The 19620-nt window shown below is 42.8% G+C and overlaps 2 protein-coding genes across 5 annotated transcripts in view; both read right to left on the bottom strand.

Moving 5' to 3' along the window:
- Positions 1-19620, bottom strand: part of Cpne1 (copine 1) — a 40321-nt gene that overhangs the window by 8340 nt on the left and 12361 nt on the right. Inside the window, exon 3 of one of the 4 annotated variants that reach the window (XM_029471096.1) lies at positions 17920-18062. The exons of the other annotated variants lie outside the window; for them this stretch is intronic. The gene's annotated coding sequence lies outside the window, so the exon portion shown is untranslated. The remainder of the gene's footprint in view (positions 1-17919; positions 18063-19620) is intronic. 4 annotated transcript variants of the gene reach the window in all.
- Positions 14522-18061, bottom strand: Rbm12 (RNA binding motif protein 12). Its single transcript, XM_029471091.1, has one exon. The coding sequence runs from the start codon at positions 18038-18040 to the stop codon at positions 15017-15019; it is 3024 nt and encodes a 1007-aa protein (XP_029326951.1). The 5' UTR covers positions 18041-18061; the 3' UTR covers positions 14522-15016.

The following is a 19620-nucleotide window of genomic DNA, read 5'->3' on the forward strand; positions in this document are numbered from 1 at the left end:
TCATGCCGTTAGTCCACAGACATATATACATTAATTAAACATAAGACAACAGAACTTCCCTGAAGAACCTCACACTCTGGACCACCACTTGTAGAAACGGCCTAAGCCGCACAGTGAGCTGATGTACGACCTGAATTTCCAGGTCCTCCTAATACCACCTCCCGTCAGTTCTCTCAAGAACTCATTCTGGCCTTCATCATTCTTCAAGCCCACCAGATTCCTATTCCAAAGACCTGCAGCATCGGGTACCATTGTTTTCATCACCCACAGGCCCGCCGCCGTCTCCTCTCTCATGAAGCTCATTCATCATCACGTGGGTTACACCGGCTAAGTCTTGCCTGCCAGTCTGAAGTTCAAACCCTAGCACCACTGACACATCACAGACTCGACTGTGGCTCTCACACCAGTATCTAGCTTACTACATATGTTGGTTACTGTCTCTAGCACTAGGAGGAAAACCTCATGTGTGAGGAAGAATGTATCTGTGCACTGCTCTATCCCAAGCATGCAGAAACGCATGTTACATGAAATCCAAAAGGCTATCTCTAGCCCAAACTCTCAGACAGAGTAGCCTCCTGTCTCCAAATCCAAGCAGCAACGAACCTCTCCAATTCACCTGCTTCCTCGGTCAGAAACATCATCACCATTTATGAGTCACCAGAGTGACAACAATGTAGTTCCTCCTACAGCCCACAATGATGTGCAGGTGACATGGTCCATCTACATCAAGTGCACACAGAGATTCCTTGCTTGCCTCAGGAGCTCAGCTTCCCAGCAGTACTTCCGGGGATGCCTCCCAGCCTCGCGATCCCTAGCCCTCAGTCAATCCCTTCTCCTCCCAGCCTGCACTGACTTGCTTTGGACCCTACAGTTCCTGTTGGTTGTTGGCTTCGTGGAATGGGAACTGAACCTAGAGCCTTGAGCGTGCCAGGCGACCATCTGGCACTAAGCCTCATCCCCGGCTCTAGTCTCCCACCCAGATCAGTACCCACAGTATTTCTAGAGTCACCCTCAGTACTTGAACCCACTGGACAAACGAAAAGGGAAACCCTCACTTCTCTTTATCCCAGAGTCCGTAGCCAAACTAAGCCAGATGCGTGTATTCCCACTGCCACCCAGAAAGCCTCCTGCTTTCCCAGGATCCAATTCCATCTGTGCGTGAGAGCTCATGGTCTGGAGGCAGTCAACAACCCCAAGTGAACTGTGACTGGCAGACGCAGTGTTCTAAGGTGAGTCTACAAGAGGCATGCAGACTTTCAACCCTCAGACGGCTGGTTCTCTTAGAGGTTCAACAGTCCACAGCTTTTGCCCCATAACCGAATTCCATGTCTGTCATCCCCTCATGTTCTCTGGGGCAGTGTTTGTTACTCTTTTTACTATGCTTTAACAACAGAGAGCCCCAAAAAACTCAGTGCAACTCAAAGGTCCATCAGCTAGGTGGGGCTGGGCTCCCTAGCAAACATACAAAGGGGTACTGCACCTGCTCAACAGGTAGAACCGTGTGTCCTCCACATTGCCTGCCTGAAAGCACTAGATTATAAGCGAGCAAAAGAGTAACCCAGTTTTAAACGTGTTACTTAGGTAAGTATATATGCAACAGATCTGAATGCACACATGTACAAGTAATACTCAGAGGACAGAAACATGTCAATATTGCTTTTAGGGGTGTTGGAGAAATGAGATAAAATCAAGAATTTCTTATGTTCTATATTAGCCCCCTTTTATATTTTGAGACTTTGCATCATCACTTTGCAGATGAGGATGACATTTGACCTTAGATTCTGGATACTCTGACCTCTCTCCCTACTAAGTGCTGGAGTTAGGTCTATGCAGCACCATGCCTAGACTATTACAATCTGTACACTTCATTGTTTTCAACATTATACATCTGCAGAGTCTTGTTAGCTGCCTACTCAGCGCTAGCCCACACATTTAAGTATCTATCGACTACTCAGCTGGAGAACCATCAAGCTGTAACATCTCTGACCCTTAGGGGTTTCCTCCTCTCAGTACTGCCTACCTACCTAGCCAGTGTCCAGTCTCTCATTTAAAATCCCATAACTGCCCAATGACCCTTACATTTAATACCAAACTCTCTAGCAAGCTTCTTTGATCTCTCCGAGGGAGAATTTCTGCAGCATTCAGTAGTGGCATGTTGTGGTTAACCCTGAATTCTCTAGCTCAAACTGTTAAGACCTTTCTTAGTCTGCCACCTTCCTTAGCTCCTTCAGTTGGGATGGGCAGAACCAATATCCTCCCTAGTGACTATCTTGTCATCCACAGCTCTGCTCTGACAAGATTCCCCTTAGGAATTCTTGCCCAGCAGGATATCTCACTGTCTTCGGATAACTGCAGTGGTTTCCTGTATCAGGCTTTTGTAACTACATAGCCATTTCTGTGTTTATTAGCTGAATGAAGAGCAGATCATGTCATTTCTCTGTTTAGAACCCTGGGATAGCTTCCCAGTGCATTCAATATAGCACCCCAAGTTTGAGAGCTGGATAGATGGAGGGGCAAGAGCTCAGCTTCCAGCACCCACGTCAGGCAACTCCAGCTCCAAGGACTCCAGTGCCCCTTTCTGGTATCCACAGGCACCGTAACCACGCGTACAAACCAACACACAGACATGCACAGGTACACAAACACACACACCAATCACCCCCCCCCCAAAAAAGAAAAAAATATCCCACCAAAGTTCTGTGGCTGTAAGCTGGCTTAGTGGATAAAAAGTCACTTGCCACCACACCAGAGCTTGATCCCTGGGGCCCAGACAGTGGAAGGAGACACCCACAAATTATCAGATTGTCACATGTACTCCACAGCTCCTCAATGTCACCAACACTAAATAGAACTTTAAAAAGCCACTCCAATCCACAGCTCTTACAATGGTCTATAAAATCTAACCCATGTGTAAAGAGTCACCCAGCCACCCAAGTGTGTTCCCACTGGGCTGTTCTTTCTGATTCACACCCACAGTATCAAGCCCATTCTCCAGCTCAGGGTGTTTGTACCATGTCTTTTCCCATGGATAGCAAGCTATGTGAAGAACAGGAACCCTGTCTAGTTTGTCTGTATCTCTGGTACCTACTTATAACAGACACTCAGTAAATACTCAGTAACTGAGTCAATGCGGAAATTACAAATGTCTCCCCCTCCTCTTCCATTTAAATGTGGGTTCCTTAGAACTAGCACTAAGTACTCTCTAAATGCACAGTACTAGTACTCAGTGTGGGAAGCTGGTGCTCATAGCTATTTGATGAACTATTGGAATGAATAACATCAGGCCCTTTCCATTTGAATGAATGCATACTAATAAACCTTCTATATCTCACATCCTTTAACAATTGTGCTGATAATTGACAGTGAGTATTTGCCTAGTTACACACAGCCCTGGGTCCAATCCTCAACCATAGAAATAAATGAAAACAAAAATCAAACCATAAAATTTCAATGCAAGACTCCTATAATTCCTTATCAATGGTAACCAATTTAATTAAATAGGCAAAAGATTCAAAGACACCCCGTAAACATGAGTAAGAAATAAGCTAATGAAATGACCCACGGCATAAGTGACCAGAAAGGCAAAATAAAACGAAATATAAAAGACTACCAAGGCCAAATTTTGGCAAAGGATATAAGAATCCTAAGAATTAATAAAACACTGAATGTGCCACCTTGGTAAACAGAATGGCCAAGTTGTCAAGAAGCCAAATATACCCAGAGCCAAGTGTAATCCCCTGGCAAACTGTAATCTAAAGGAAAACCTTAGAGCCCGAACACTCCTAGAGTCCATCAATAGAATGGACAGTTATTTTTTTATAGAAAATCAATCAGCAACTAAAAAGATTAATACCTGAAATCCAGATGAATATTAAGGATAAAAATATCGATTCAATTTATTCATTTTACAATTGACAAAAACTAATCTCTGGTGTCCTCTCCCCCAGGGAGCGGTTGGTATTGACTGAGGAAGGCCAGAACTCTATGGAAGGATGACCAGGTTCCTTGCTGTTGTAGGACTTTGCCTCAGAGGGTCTACTCTTATTTCCAACCGTACAACTGTGGGCCCACTGTGTGCAAAGTAGCATACAGGGTTCAACTCTCAGTGATATTATGAAGTTGGCCTGACTTCTAGTCTAAATGTTACTGGTTCCTGTTCGAAAAGGTTCCTATGTTTTGTTTTGGTTTTTTTTTTTTCGGCTCAGATTTCCTTTATTTATTTGCAGTTTCACTGGCCACTAGGAATCAAGTCTACAATCCCAGCATTTGGGGAGTAAAAGCTGGAAGAGCTCACCCCAGCTTGAGCCACAAGACTGTGACTCAAGTGGTCCACCTCTAAGCAACCTCCCTAGCCCCACCCTGACATGACTCATGGGAGGCCCTGCTGTCCTGATCGTCTTCAAGGGCTGGGATTGCAGCTGAAAACCATCATACCTACCTACAGCTATACATTTCCTTTAGATCACCTGTAATCTGTAGCTTACGTTTCCAAGTCTTCCTTACAATCTACTTCTAAGTGTATCCTCGCTTGGAAACCCACGACTGAAACTCTTGGTGCACTTTATTATTTCTCAGCAGCTACATGCCACCTGTTCTGAGACAGCTCTTCAGATGGCTTAGGCTGTCCTTCTGCCTTGGGCTTCCGAGTGCTGAGATTACAGCCTGTGCCCACCATGCACCGCCAACAGCTACAGACTTTACCCAGATGCACTGCTCGTATAGTGCTATTACTGCCGTGAGGCTTTCATTTCAACTTCCCTGAATATCACAGCAAGGTGATTTACTGAGAGAAAATAAACTTTCTCATTTAAGAGGTCTGGCTTATACATATTAGATTTCTGTGTACAGAAGAATCCCTGTTCAATCAATTACAGGACCTTCAAAATGACTCAAGAAATGACTTCAGGATGACCTGGACTAATGCTAAACCCATCATGGGAAAGTTGAGCTTTCTGGCATATTCTATTATCTCTTTTTTTCCATCTGGGACGAGTACAGTTTCAGATGATAATGTCTAAGTTGAGTTCTAACCGCTTCTGTCTTGTTCACGATCACATCGGGCTGGGAGGCTCATTTCCATTTTCCTTGTTTTTTGCCTCTCCTCTCACAGCCAACCTCAGAGCTTTCTAATGTCATATATATTATATATATATATACATACATACATACACACACACACACACATATATATATATATATCTTCTCTTAAAGCAGAGACTCACAGCTCGGCATGGTAGTGAAGGTTTCCAGTGCCAGCTGAGGCAGGATTGAAGGTTTGAGTCAACCAAGAGTTTACATAATGAAAATGTGTCTTAGAACAAATGAAAAACCCCATCTCAGTTTCATAGTCTGCAATATCATATATGGAATGGGACTGAGTAATTATCTAACCCACATTCTGTGACCCCAGGCAGAGCAAAGGCAGGATTTGGATGTGGCCATCCGGCAAGAATACAAATATCTAGACTCCTAAATCCTCCATATTACTTTGTTTTTTGAGACATCCATGTGGCACTGGCTGGCCTGCAACTTGCTATATGGAACAGACTGGCCTAAAACTTGCAGAGAGCCACCTACCTCTGCTTCCCAAGGGCTAGGATTAAAAGTATGCGCCTTCATGCCTGGCCTAGAACTTTCTGAATTACAAACTCTCTTCTCCTCTGGAAAAAAAATGATATCCACTATTTTATCTGAAGAAGGCAAAAGGATGGACTTCCTAACAGTGAGCAGACACCAAGACTACTACTTCTTCCCAGCCACAAGACGCTACTGTACCAGATGGTGTCCCGCCTATGTGTGCAAAATAATTGTCTCAGATTCCTTGGCTCCCGGAGGGATATGATTAGCTCCGAAGACTGATGTAACAAATATGTGCAGGACTCTTAGGTACCTAGGACCTGTGCTGGAATTAAGAGCATGTTAGCCATCACCGTCTTTCCAAGCCTCATACAAGCTCCCCCACAGCAGCACTCAACTTCTTTGGAGGCACCGCATTCAATCTACAATGGACAACTGTATTCTTTCTATGTTTTCCCCCACCTTGCTAATTGAGAAACTCTTTGTAGCAGGATCTCATAGAGCACGCAATGCTCTCCAACTTTCAAGAAAGCCAAAGTTGGTCCTCATCTTCCTACCTCTACCTCCCAAATGCTTGATTGTAGGTCACAAACTCAGCCAACACATCCTAGCTATATACCACAGACCTATACACACACCACAGACCTATATACAATAAAAACTTCAGGAAAGCTGGCGTCATTGTACTTAATGATGGACCAGACTTAAATGAATCTAAAGGGTCATGTGAACAAGTAGCCTTGGTACATTCAAGATGAAGGAAAGATTAAATGCTGCCCTCCCTGGTTTTCCCTGGAAGGTTTCCAGCAACCACTGTTGATAGGGACTCTCTTCAGTAATAGGAAAATTATGTGCCCTTCATTTTTTTATGTCCTTTTCCCAGCATTAGCAGGCTCTAATTGGTCTTCATAAGTCCAAGGGCAGATTTTCTTTTTTTTCCTTGTGGGTTCGGTTGCCAGTGGCCTAAAATTCACTTATTGGTCCTTCAGGCTCATGAGTTATATGAACCTCTTCATACTCAAGAGCTTAATCAGGTAACCATGCAATTCCTACCTCCCTTTATCTATCCAAAGTCATGGTACAGAAGTAGCAGGGCCCACAAGTAGGTCAGTCTCTGTATAGCAGCATCATTCCTTCAGACAACACAGTCATGCTTACACCTGTTGTTGCCTACCTTGGCAAAATGGAGCAGCTCACAGATGCTGGAACAAGTCTTGGAGGCCAATCAGGAAATCCTCCAGAGGCTCCCAAGTGAAGCCCAGCCACCCACAGAACAGCCCTTCTCTCATACCCGCCAGTAGCAGCACTGCTCGTCCCTTCTCATGTCTGCATGGGCCACGGGGAAGGCAGCTGCTCTTCTTACCCCTGCATCTCCCTCTAACTTTAGAATTCTCCAATCAGCAGCTCCAAAGACATCCCTCACAGGTCACAAACTGACCCAAATAATTCTTTTAGACAATCTATAAAGCAGGCTGGCCTATTACTCTAGATCCCCCTTGCCTCAATCTCTCAAGAGCTGTTATTAAAGGTCCAATTACAGCATGACCAAGTCCAAGTTCTTCTATTCCAAGTGACAGTCTTTATTCATACATGACTCGCATCTAATAAAAGTTATGCACATAAATTAAAATTTCAAACAATTAACTTTATTTAGACCCATGTACTTCTAAGCCTATGAGTCACAGAGAATCTGGCAACACTGCAAAGCCTAAAGTGTGCACACAAGAACGTTAAGTGGGAAGGAAATACAGCAGGTTCCTAACTTTTGGAGATGGTCAGAAAAATCTGAAAACCACTCATTCAATTCCAGCATCTCCATAGATCTTCCCAAAGCCAAACACATCTCACCCGTCCTTGAACCTTCACAGTAGAAAACCTAGCCCAGAGAGAACTGGATATGGAGTTGCTCCCCACCCAGAGACTCTGAACACATCCTGTATCAAACTTCATCTGATCACTACCACACCTTGGTGGGCAGTGCTGGTTACTCCATGTTTACCTTAGTTGGAGAACTAAAAGCATGGACCATTAGGAAGGCTCTTCCCTAATAGACTGGGGATCAATCATATGACCACTATTAGTGAATTCAGCCTCACCTGACACCCTTCAGTCGAGGGAGAAACAGGAGGCACTTGCTACCTTATGAAGTATGAGAGCATCCATGAAGACTGTAGTTGTGTAGGTTCACAGCTCATACCTGAAGTCCCAACACTGTAGACTTCTCTATCAATAAAATGGGAGCACCGATGGCAACCCTGGGGGCTCAGGTTACACTGAGTGATCAACAAGGGCCTCTTATTTGGCATGATGCCTAGTATATACCAACTGCTCTCCTTTAGTGCTCACAGGTTAAGTAAATGTGCCTTTGGGTATTGGTGTAGCACCCCTTCTGATCCTTATGCTTGGGGGACACGTAGGACTTAAATGGCAGGATGGGCACAGGCTAGGAAACAGTGACTGATCCTCTCTTCTGAGTAGCAATGTGGGATTTCTATTCTACTGCACCCAAGCGGGAGGGGAAGACACCAAAGTAGCCAAGTCAAACACTCTTTTAAGTTTCTCCTCAGGGCCAAACTCATACCAATTCCCAAAAGAAATGGAATAGCTGGGGTCTTAGAACCATAGACACTTACCACTGAATAATCTGAATCCTCTTCTACAGAACAAAGCCATGGGTCACAAGAACTAATGGAACCAAAAGGAACTTCTCTGTCCCATTGTCATTAGCTCCCATTTTATAGTTCAGTCCAGTCTCAGAGCTAGGTCACCACTTAAGATAGGCCCCTACTATGTGACCTCTCCATGGCCTACATATAAAAACTAGCCTTATATACAGATGCAACAGAAGTCTATATCTATCAAAATCTCCTTATCATTGAAACAGCAATGAAGGACTTGCAGGACTCCAAACTAAACGGGATTTCATCAAACACGTGTATGGTAAAATTCATCTCAGAAAGCAGCTAGCTTCAAGGACAGTGAGCTTCTGCTTTCATCTTAACCTGTTACAACACACACATCTGGTGCCTGTTAAACATGGAGGATGAGAAGAAATACCAGAACATCTCCCTGAGCATCACCAGGGAAAGAACATTGTCAAAAAAGCATTACTTCTCCAGTGTGCATGCTGCTCGGTCAGCACAGTGGACCAGAGCCTCTGCTCGTGATGCAGGTCACCGGCTTCCTAACTCACTTGGTTGGGATATGTGGAGGATGATTTTAAGCACCAGCCTTTAAAAGTTCTGTCTGGAAAAACTAATAAAATTTCAACAGGGAAACTACTCTATAGCCACAAATGTATTTCCACACGAGTTAACTGACCATCAACTGGCCAGGAAAGTCTTTACTCAGATCCTGTGGCATTTTTATTTGCTTTCCCACCATTAAGTCCTGTTGTGCCCTGCACATAAGATTGCCCAAAAATGCCGGGTGTGGTGGCGCATGCCTTTAATCCCAACACTTGGGAGGCAGAGGCAGGCGGATTTCTGAGTTCAAGGCCAGGCTGGTCTACAGAGTGAGTTCCAGGACAGCCAGGGTTACACTGAGATACCCTGTCTTGAAAAACCAAAAGGAAAATGAAAAAAAAAAAAAACTGTCCAAAAATTTGTTAGCATGGCATATAGCTATGGCTGAGTTATAATTACAGGAAAACGTAAGTGTATGAAGATGAACAAAGTTGAGTTCCAAAGAAGCAAAGTGGTAAAATAGCCACCTGAGCAAGTTTATAGCCACTGGTCTCAGACAGATCACATGGCTAAAGGGAATTACAGATGCAATGCCTCCATTTGCAACCTACCATGTGGAGGGAGTAGGGGACAGAGGCCCAACTCAGAGTGCAAGAAGGCATGAGAAACTCAGCAGCAGCACAGGCTGGTATTCCGGCTGTATAAGCGGCTCAGGTCCATCAGCCTTTCTTTTCCCTCTTGAGACAAGGTCTCACTCATTAGCCTTGGCTGGCCTGGAACTCACCAATCAGACCAGACTGATCCAGATTGCTGGAATTAGGCTGTACCACAGCCAGTGTGTAGCAGCACAATGTGGCTACTGTTTGCTGTGAATCATATTAACTATTCTTTGCAATCAAACCTTAAATGGTCTTTGTCAGGGGGCTACAGTTCACCAAGACATATTTATCATCCTGGTTTCCAGCAGATTTATTTACATGTGAGAAGGCAAAAGGAGAAAACTGGTGGTGGCGGCAGCAGAAACTGAAACATGAAGGAGCTGGCAGAAACTCCTGGGATGAGCTATGCCAACATCTGTATTTATGTCTTTCCTCCTTCCAAAATAAAATAGGTTGTCAGATTATTGAAAAAAAAAACTTAATTGTTCCCTAGGCCAGAGTCTAGATGTCTGACACGGGGATGTCAATATTAATACTCTATCCCATCCACCACTTCTCTGCAACTATTTGCTGAGTTTTATGTCCTAACCTTTAACAAAGCCCCGAGTCCCAACAGATATCAAAGGCCATGGTTCATGTGATTTCTCCCCTACTATACAGCCTCAGTGCTTTTGAAGTTGTTGCCCTGTACCTGAGGCTGAAATGTTTACATCAGGGTCACTTCTCCTGGATTCAGCAGCAGCAGAATGGTACGTAGAAAGCATGGTATGCTGCACTGGTGCTGATTGTTACATGTTGATCCGGAAAAGGAGCCATACTTAAGGATGCTTCTGACTCTCAGACACATATAACGTAGCTCAAAACATCACAATTCAGTCCAGAAGAGCACATTAAGAATTAGCGTTTAATAGGAGATGCACTCGCTTATGTTGTTGGGCATAGGGCTTTTCCACAGAACTGTCCCCACTGCCAACGTGCTAGCACAGCACTCTTCAAACTATTATACAGGAACCTTTCATGCCCTATCAGATTTTATACTAAAAAATAACATTTTTTTAACATGAAAAGGCAAAGCTTTATAAATTCAGATCCTACCATATCCCCTGAAGGAAAAAAAAATACTCTGGGGAGGATGGTGACATATGTATCTGATATACTTTCTTATATAAAATGCTAGAGAGCAGAAAAGAACAAACTCCAGAAGGGATCTCGAGTATGATCTCACCCCTGTCTGTGTGTGCAGAGCTGCTGATGTCACTCCATCATTTTGCAAATGCTGACTCAACACTGTCAGTTTTTAAAAAACTTAGACAAGGTAGCCTGTGTCTGTTGTCCAGTTAATCCACAAGCCAAGGTGGGAAGAATGCCTGAGTCCAGTTCTAAGTAGCCTGGGCAATACAATCAATGAAGTCACTCAGTCTAAGCTCTTCTAAAGCTGGACATGCAGCTAGCTCAGTAGCAGACTGCCTGCTTGGACTTGCTAACACAATAGGATATTCAAATACAAGCTAAACTCTTACATGATAACGATAAAAATGACAAGCATTTCCCAACAACTATGGTTGTAAGAAACAGCCCACAAATCCTAGCAACTCTAACCCGGCCTTTAAAACCAGCAGTCTAGGACAACTTCGTTTACTAATAGTTCATTAAGTTGAACAAATGTGAAAGGGACAAAACCCAAAACACCAATGTCACAAAGCAGCAATTGTTTTGGCTACCTTTTCCTCCCCGCCTCAAACCCAGCACACAGGAATACAAACACCAAGCTTCAGTGAGTGAAATTAAAAACCTACTCCAAGCTTTTGCCCCTTTCCACTGCAACCAGCATTTGAAAATGAGAGTCCACAGACCCTTGGAGACCCCTGGTGAGGAGGAGTATCTGGTCCTCAAGTTCTTTCCAAATCCACATTAACAAAGCCATTAGCTAACAAAAGACACACAATAAAATGAAGTTCTGGAAACGAAGATACCACAGATTTGACCAAGAATCAAGTTTCCTCCCTGCCGTCCCAAGGCATCCTCTTCTTTCCACACTTCAGCATTAGAAGTCAAGGATAAGCAACGAGGGTTACCTCTAAGATAACCACATCCACATTTCCAAAGGCACAAGATATTTTGAGTTAAAAACAAAAACCCAAAATGTGGTATTATACCTCAAAGAAGTACTGTGCAGTTAAAGCATTAAAGCATCAGCCTTTATTTTGTGACAAGTTTATTGAACAGTATCCAAGACTTCTTCTTTATAAACAAAAACTGCTAAGTGATGCCAAAGTAGGATGTGCTGGCAAAGTTGTGGTCACACTGTCAACAGCCTTTTGGCTGTACTTGATTTCAAAAGTTTGGACTACAGAACTGCCAGTAAAACAGCTGAAGTAAAATAACTTACACATGGCAATTGTGAGTGGGAAAGGTACTCAGTGAGCACCGCCAGAAACATCCCCAGAGCCCGGACTGGGAGTCACTGGACAGATTACGGTCTTCACTCATTTTCCAACGCTTTCAAACTGAGTGCATTTTATTTTACACACGTCATCAATCACAGAGTTCAGGAAAATGGAGTTTGAGTTAGCTTTTGTTTCCTCATTTTTGTGCAAGGTGAGCATTTCCACCTAAAAACCACGCGTGCTTGCTTACTTCCATATATGTACGAACGCCTAGATTTTCATCAAGCAGATCAAGACTGACCTTAGCTACACTGAGTATTACTCTCTGTAAGGTTGACATTTCCTAGTGCAGCTTTAATTGTCAATGCTTTAGCAAGTCAGGAACTACGTTTCGCGTAACACTGCTGCATTAAGACAGAGCCTACAGCAGCCACTGTACAGAACTGTACATCCAGACAGTATAAACACAGGCAATACCTCCAAGTTATGCTTATGAGCTAAGTCGGGCACTCGTTTTAAAAATTTACAATTTGCTTATTTTACAATACATTTGTAGGTTTCTCTACTCCTATAAAACCAAAAGAAAAATAAACACTAATAAAAACTCAGGAGAAACAAATTAAGCCTAGTGAAATATTCTTTTCCATAAATGTCAGTCACCGAAAACAGACAATAAAATTTACACATGAAATTGAGAATACCTTGACAGTGTTTACAAACACACTTTGAGCAAAGCTTTACAAAGCCTTCATACCATACAAATGGAAAAATTACGTAAATTCAAATCTATATCAAGACTAGTTCTGGAAAAAAATTGTCTGACGAGAGGTATGAATAGTTCGATAGAACACATTTCCATGGTTATTAAAACAAAAACTAAAACTTCAATGCCCAAACAAGATAAAACAATAACTTAGCAAGTAGGTCTGTCTCGCACATACAAGCTCAAGTTCCAGAGGGCAGAGCCTTTAATTACATCTCACAACAAGCTCTGTTGTGATTAAAGGGAATGCGGATCACAATTCTCTCTGATTTCTACACCAACACTATTTTCTTAATTTATTTAATGAACAGTGAGAACCAGGTTTTTCTTTTTAGCATTTATCTAAGATGTAGAAATAACAAAATAGTTGCAATTGAGTGTATGAAATATTTAATAAGCATGTACGTAGATACAACCAAAATAAATTGTGAGAAAGGATAAAAGATTTTCACCTTCCAACAATCAGTTTTTCTAAAATATAGTCAGTTTCCAATGGGGAAAATAAACCTGCAGTTGAAATAAGATGCCCAAAATAGTTCTGAAGTGTTCACATTCTGTCTTCGAACGAGAAATGATTACTTAACAAAGAACATCACATATAAACATATTGCTTTTTGAGGCAGTAGCTATCTTTCAAGCAAATTGTGTTTGTGAGTTATCAAGTGATTCAAAATGCAGCCACTTTTCAAAGTCTGCACAACCCTTTCCCTGAACAGACCACCACCATACTGTCTCTCCTCCAAGACCATCGCAGTAGTGGAGAGGCTTTCCAAACTTTCCACACACGAGACTGTTGCCACTCTTAACTCTAAAACTACACGACGAAACCTCAGGGTACCACTCCCTCAGAACACAAAAAAGGCACTACATAGACACACATACATACATTTGTGTGTGCATGTGTGTATACACGCATACATACATGTATATATATATATATATATATATATATGTAAAATATATATAATGTATGTGAGAAATGCTTCTTTTAAAAATAAATGCAGACTTCTCAATATTGGTGTTTCAAACCAGAGCAACATTATGTGAAAGATACTGTTTATTTCCCGTTATTATTCATCAATCTCCAATTCTGTATGTCATGTGAAATGTGAAACAGCTTTCAAGCATCTTAAATTTAGAAAAAGAGCCGTAAGGTGTCAGTGAACAAGATGTGAAAAACCAAATGCTTTTAAGGGAAAGGACATTTAGCCAACCGAAGATTCTATCTTAGTGTTCTGATTGCCAAAAGGAAAGAATATAAAATGCACGGAGTGACCTCAATTCTCTCTTCTGACATCGGTACTTAAGACTCTGCATAAAGAATTTTTGTGAACAGGCTCATGATCAAACAACTACACCAAAAAGCCTCCAAATTAACAGAATTAAACACACATCAACCTATGATCCAACTTAAGGATCTTTCATTCTGCACTACTACTGCTAACAAAACTACCACTTTCAATTTCAGTTTTATACTCCAAGATACAATGCTCTTTCCTATGAATCTCTTTGTTCCAAAATTCACATATATTGGGACAAAAACAATTTGCTAAATTAGTCCATCACAGTAAAGGATTTCAAATCAAATACCTAAACACTGATTACTAAGTGGTTTCTGATTTTCATTGTCATCCAAACAATATGAACAAATTTTAAACTCCCTAAGCTAAATAAAACTTGGCGGTCAAACCAAATAATGTCAGTAGAGGACTCCATAGTTTATTTTTATGGTCAAAGTCATTTCACACAATCATAAGTGTGACATTAGTCACAAAGTTCAGGGTTATTTAGCACAAACCACAAGTGTGGAGTTTTTATATTAGAAATTAATTAAAACTAACAAAATGGTTGTACTTATTACAAGTGGTCAATTAGGTAGATGAAGCAGCAACACTGAAGCAGGGCCGTCTATACAGCAAGAACCCTCCAGAAGCAATAAAGGTCCATACAATCAATCTGGATACAGAGACTTTATTCAATTTTGAAAGAAAATGAAGGTTTCAGACAAAGCTTTGACCCTATAACAAAGCAAGTATGTCCAGCTTTAAAACAAATGGCAAAAGTAGCCAACTTCCAATGCCATCACTGGCATGAGCCCCCTCCACGAGCTCTACTCACATTTCTATTTATACGTTTCAATTTTCTTCATCCCATGTGGTATAAAAGAAAACCAATCTAGATTCCTTGATCATCGAGAATTACAAATGGTCTCTACTGTATGCCAAAATTATTTTTGTGTTCTCTCCAGATAGCTTTACTGTAACAAATTGCAATGTTTATTCTGTGAGTTGTAAAACAGCCAACCAATACTCTGTGTTATAGTAACCAATCTATCTGCAATTGAAACAATCCGCAGGTTCTAACCTGGAACTACTAGGAAAACAATCTGGATGCATTAATCACAGCAAAATAAAGATATACCCAACAAGGAACTGATGTGAACGGCTACCCTAAAACAAGTTTTACCTTTCTTGAACCTATAGGCCTATCATTTAAGTCAATGACAGCAGCTGTGGCTTCATCCCGAGATTCAAAGGCCACCATGGCTTCACCTGTAGGCATACCTTTTTCATTGTATTTTAAACATACTGAACCTGGAATTACTTGATAACCATAAAAGAAATCTAAAATTTCATCAATAGATACAGTAAAAGGCATGTTCTGCACCTTAATTATTGTAGGTCCTGGTTTTCCAGAGCTAGCTCCAAAGCCAGGGGGACCCCCAATATGGATCGGGCCAGGCCCAGGCCCAGGCCCAAAGGCTGGAGGCCCACTCAAATGCCCAGGAACACTTCCAAGACCAGGGGGTCCACTTCCAAAACCAGGAGGAGCATTTAAACTACCTGGGCCATTTCCAAAGTTCTGAGGGATCCCTCCAAATCCTGATGGCCCACTTATATTATTTGGTGCACCTCCAAAACCTGGAACTTCTAGTCCTAGGCCAGGTAAACCACTATTTCCAACCGAAGGCATAACAGGCCTAACATCACCAAAGGCACCCCCTAATCCTGGAGGGGGTAGTGGTGGCCCAAAGGCATTGGGCCCACCAAAATTACCAGGGAAGTTAAATGGTGGCCCATTATTGGCCTCCTTTGACCCTACAGTCAAGAAGACATGCTCTTCTCCTCCTGCACTGGGGATGCCAGCACCAGGTATTGCGGGACCAGGTATTGCGGGACCGGGTATTGCGGGACCAGGTATTGCAGGACCAGGCATTGCGGGACCAGGCATTGCGGGACCAGGCATTGCGGGACCAGGCATTGCGGGACCAGGCATTGCGGGACCAGGCATTGCAGGACCAGGTATTCCAGCACCAGGTATTCCAGCACCGGGTATTCCTGCACTGGGTATTCCAGGACCGGGTATTCCGGGACCGGGTATTCCAGGACCGGGCATTCCAGAGCTGGGCATCCCAGCACCGGGCATTCCAGCACTAGGCAATCCAGCCCCTGGTATTCCAGCCCCTGGTATTCCGGCAGTGGGAATTCCAGCACCAGGCATCCCTGCACTAGGTATCACTGGTACTGCAGGATTACCTGGAACAGATATCTTTAGACCCTTTTTTCCTTGGGCTGGGGGGTTTTTCTCAATCTCTCTCATATCTTCTAGGGTAACTATATGAACAAAAGCTTCTCTCCCATTCAGCTTTTTACGGTGTAAGTGTTCAGATTTATGTGCATCATCTTCAGTTTTAAACTGAACCAATGCTTGCCCTAGACCTTGCCCATTGTTATCAACAAGAACATGTACGGCGTTCTCATCCACTGGGATTCCTTCGAGGAACTGGAGAACATCCATCTTGGTAATGCTGAATGGAATGTTTGTTATATGGGCACAGACTTTGGCAGAACTGACTTCCCCCTCTGGATTTAACCCCATTTCCCTCTGGTCATAGCTGAAGTTCTGAAGTCGTTTTCGAATCATATCTATCTTTTCAAGCATACCTTTCTTAGTTATTGGATGAACTTGAATAAAGCGATTGCCCATGTATTGTTTATGACGACAGAGAGCAGCCTTATAGTCAGCATCATTCCTAAATTCTACAAAGCCTTCACCAGTTGCTTTCCCATTGGGTCCATAAGCTATATAAATACTATCTTCCACAATATCCAACTTCTTAAAAAAATCAATGACATGTTTGTTTTCTGCTTCAAATGGTAGCCCTTTTAAGTAAACACAAAAGCCAGCCTCATGTGGTGATCTTGATCTTGACCTTTTCTGCCCACTGGGCGACTTTGACCTTGGAAGTGTCTGTGGAGGAGGGTGGGCTTGTCCAGAAGGCCCCATACTTTGCTTAAAAGTGATATGACCTCCAGCAGCTACCCACTGTCTCTCTGTGGCAGGACTGACTTCCACATAGCGTTGAATCATTAGCATTCTGTTCCGTTTCAGAGCTTCAAATGTATCTTGAGGGGAGAGGAACTTAACCAATCCATTCCCATTATTTCGACCTACATGATCTTTTAACAAATGCACTGCATCAACTCGGAGACCATGGAAAAATTCTCTGACATCATTTTCCATTGCAGAAAAGGGCATTCCATGCACACTCACATACAGATCATCAGGGTTGATGGTAAGAGACTTCACGCTGCTTTGAGAATTCATCTGTATCGAGTTAACAGGATTTAATGGACCCAGAAACACAGGGTTCATATTATTGTTCAGACCGATAGGTGCTCCAGAGCCATTCATTCCAGCAGGTAGAGGTGCCACAGGTGGTGGATTCAAGGGTGGCATGCCTGACATAGGAGGCAGTGTGGTCATAGGTGGCACCGAAGGGACTGGGGGAATGGGAGGAACAGGTGGCACAGGAGGCAATGTTGGTACCGGAGGAGGAACCGGTATTGGGGGAATGGATGGCAGCGGTGGCAAAGATGGCATCGCTGGGATTGGAGGAATTGGTGGTGGTGGGACTGTGTTCATTGGAGAAGCTGTACTCGGAATGGTTGAGCTGAATGTTGGGCTCCCAAAAGAAGTCCCCATGTTTGGAGGAGCAGTTCCTACGCTGGCTGTGGAAAATGTCTGTATGTTTTTGTTGCTCTCATGAACAGAAGTGGTAGCAGTTACTACACTTGGAGAAGGATTATTAAAGTTGGGTACTGTTGCTGGCAAGTTCACCCTGCTGCTCATCCCTGAGCTAGGTGGTGGTCCTGATCTACTAGCATTTGCTGGTGGAATATCTAAGTTGGCAGTTTCAAAACGCCTACGACTCAGTTCAATCATATTTTGCATTTCTGTTTTACTACTCAATAATAGTGTTACTTTTGACCCTTTAATAGTACCACCTGTGCGCATCATACCAAGCCTTGCATCTTCATCAGTGGCAAAAACGATGAAAGCCTCACCCAGTTCACCCCCTACAATATGCACGCCCCCATCGGGGATGGTTAATCCAGAGAAGAAGTGGCGAATGTCCATGGTCCCCGCCACAATTGGGAGACCTTGCAAACGGATGACCACAGCCATGCTGCGCTGAAAGCACACACACCTGCAGATGAGAAAAGGCAACGGCCATGTCAGACTCCTTATATGAAACCAAGGTCTTAGTCGCAAGAGTGACCAGCTACCACATGAACCCACACAGTCCCTCACACACACTAACCCACACAGTCCCTCACACACACTAACCCACACAGTCCCTCAAGCTGCCACAATGTCTTTAATTTACACAGTTAAAAGATCTGAACAATTTCAATCTCTAAAGGCTTTCATTTTGGCAATAGTTATAAAGAGGTTCAGTCTAATACTCCAAAGATCCAGGAAAAACTAAGGACAGAAAAGTCATAATACACATCATTTAGATCACTAAGCCTTCAGGAAGATATAAAATAAATGTGCAAAAATTCCATAGGGGACTCATGTAAATGATGCATCAAGATTACTATTTAAAACTGATTTAGCATCTTCCATATAAACTTTATAATTTCATAGGTATCAGAGTGATACCTTTTTAAGACTCAATCTCAAAAGCCAGAAGAAACAAAAAACTGGCATGTTCCTGGATTACAAATACCAAACGATAAAGTAGGTTCCTATTCCCAAAGGAAGAGTGGTAGGTGTTTGACTAGCATTCAAACACTCATTCTTAGCACAAAAAAGCTCAAATGATAACAGATTCCATATTTCATAGTACAACTTTTAATATGTTTTATAGTTTTAGTAAAGAAAGACCTATCTGAGGCTGCAGAGCTGACGCAGGGTAAGAACGTCCTGTATGGACGTACAATCCCAAGAACTTGAGTTCTATTCCCAGCATCTACATGGGTATGGCTATATATGTCTGAAATCCTAGCTAGAAGCCCCAGCTCAAAGTCTAGTTCCAAGTATAATGAAAGGTACTCAAGATAACAAGACACAGAATGACAGAAGAATTAGCATCCTCTTCCAGCCTTTGCCTGTACACACAGGCTCACATGCACACACACACACTCTTCTTTTCTCTCTTTCTGAATTTACCCCCCCAAAAAAAAAAAAAAGACAACTGGGGCCAGGCACGGTGAAATAGTCTTTAATTCCAATACTTAGGAGGCCAATTTCTGTGAGTTTGAAGCCATTTGCTCCAGGCCAGTGAGGGCTTCATAGTGAGACTCAGTCTCAAACAAATGAACAAAACAGGAGTCAGGAACATAAATCAGTTGGTAGAATGTTTGCCTAGCACTCATAAAGCTCAAAAATCCATCCCCAACACCACAGATGCTCAGCGAGTACCAATTATCCCAGTATTTGAGCAGTTGAGGCAGGAGGAATTCAAGACCAAGACCACAAATTATACAGATTAATGCATAATTCACTATTAGGGCCTCCAACCCAACTTAATTCCTGTTGAATCTGGTTGCTATCTCTTTACATAGCAAAATCTGTCTCAAAAAAATAAATAAAAGGGGGAGAGGAAGGGAGCCTCAATGAGATGGCTTAACTTGCTAATAAATGCTTAAGAGTTCCATCCCCAGGGCCCCCAATGGAGGAGCTAGAGAAAGTACCCAAGGAGCTAAAGGGAACTGCAACCCTATAGGTGGAACAACATTATGAACTAACCAGTACCCCGG

This window comes from Mus caroli, chromosome 2 (assembly GCF_900094665.2).
Source record: "Mus caroli chromosome 2, CAROLI_EIJ_v1.1, whole genome shotgun sequence".
Taxonomy (NCBI): domain Eukaryota; kingdom Metazoa; phylum Chordata; class Mammalia; order Rodentia; family Muridae; genus Mus; species Mus caroli.